This window comes from Chrysochloris asiatica, unplaced genomic scaffold (genome assembly GCF_000296735.1).
Source record: "Chrysochloris asiatica unplaced genomic scaffold, ChrAsi1.0 scaffold16504, whole genome shotgun sequence".
Lineage (NCBI taxonomy): Eukaryota > Metazoa > Chordata > Mammalia > Afrosoricida > Chrysochloridae > Chrysochloris > Chrysochloris asiatica.
The window spans coordinates 1-1,298 of record NW_006425022.1 but is presented as its reverse complement, the minus strand read 5'-3'; the positions used below and the strand labels follow the sequence as shown (position 1 = coordinate 1,298).

Genomic DNA, 1,298 nt, shown 5'->3' with positions numbered 1-1,298 from the left:
AATGTAATATTGTAGTGACAATATAGAAGTTGATTGTTACAGACATGTTAAACCCACTGAGTACTAAACGGTTACATCTTATTTATACAGAACACTAGTCCAATAACAAAACTGGAGAACAGCAGCTAGAAATGTATCTCAGTGTTCAGATATAAAAGGGTTAACCATCCTGCCCATTATTTTGTGTAGATTAAGTCCTTTTTCATATTGAAATCTGATGGCAGTTAAATTTTAGAGTTTTCCCAAGCTACCATATGAACAGGATGCTGAATGCCATCACAATGCTGCATACTGCTAGGTGAAGACTTTCACGTTCACCAATTCTGACACACTTCCAAAATATGTGCAACAATCCAGCTTTATTTCTGTCCAGGATGCTGCGTGTCAAGGATTGGACATAAGCACAGATACGTATTAGCAGCAATATTACTGTCAACAGACTAAAATTGAAAATGGCAGATATCGTGAGGCCGGCAAAGTCCCAGCCACCTCCAAGGATATATGTCTTTGCAAGAGAAGAAAGTCTCATCTTGCTCAAAATATCAGCTGGTGGGTTCCAACCACTGACTTTGTGATTACTACTCCAGTACTTATCGCACAGAACCACCATACTCCCTTGTTGTTGTTGTTAACTGCTGTCGAGTTGGTTCCAACCCATAGAGACCCTGTATAGGGTTTCCTAGGAGTGATTGGTGAGATTGAACCACTGACCTTGCAGTTCAAACCGCTTTGCAGTCTGGCGCATTAACCCACAGCACCATACCAGGACTCCCTTAGATAACTTAAAATTCCATATTTCTTCCTAAAAAATAATACTGGCATGGTATGAAGAATGAAATCATATTCTTTCTTATAGGAGAGAAAGGATGGCAGGTTGCAAAGAGGTTCTATTAAGAATTATTATACTTATACATGACGATTTATGTTTTTTTTTAAAAAAAACAACTGGAGGTGGTAGTGTGCCAGTGAGTTGGTTCTGACTCATAGCAACCCTGTATAGGGTTTCTGAGGCTATAAATTATTAAGGGAGCAGAAAGCCTCATCTTTCTCCTACAGAACAGCTGGTGGATTCAAACTGCTGACCTTGAAGTTAGCAGTCCAACAGATAACCACTACACTTCCAAAATTAATTAAAGCAAATATGCCAATATACTTATTAGAAATGATAACCACCATATATCTGTCAGTTTGTCATACTGTGGTGGCTTGTGAGTTGTTGTAATTCTGGAGGTTATACCACTGGTATTTAAAATACCAGCAGGGTCGCCCAAGGTGAAAAGGTTTCAGATCAGCTTCTA

At 39.0% G+C, this 1,298-nt stretch overlaps 1 protein-coding gene across 1 annotated transcript; it reads right to left on the bottom strand.

Moving 5' to 3' along the window:
* Positions 1-251: 251 nt before the first annotated feature.
* On the bottom strand, positions 252-529 carry LOC102821285 (protein kish-A-like; the record flags this gene model as incomplete). The annotated part of the gene is made up of 1 exon (XM_006878165.1): positions 252-529. A coding segment is annotated over exon 1 (278 nt), but the record flags the coding sequence as incomplete, so codon positions are not given.
* Positions 530-1,298: the final 769 nt, after the last annotated feature.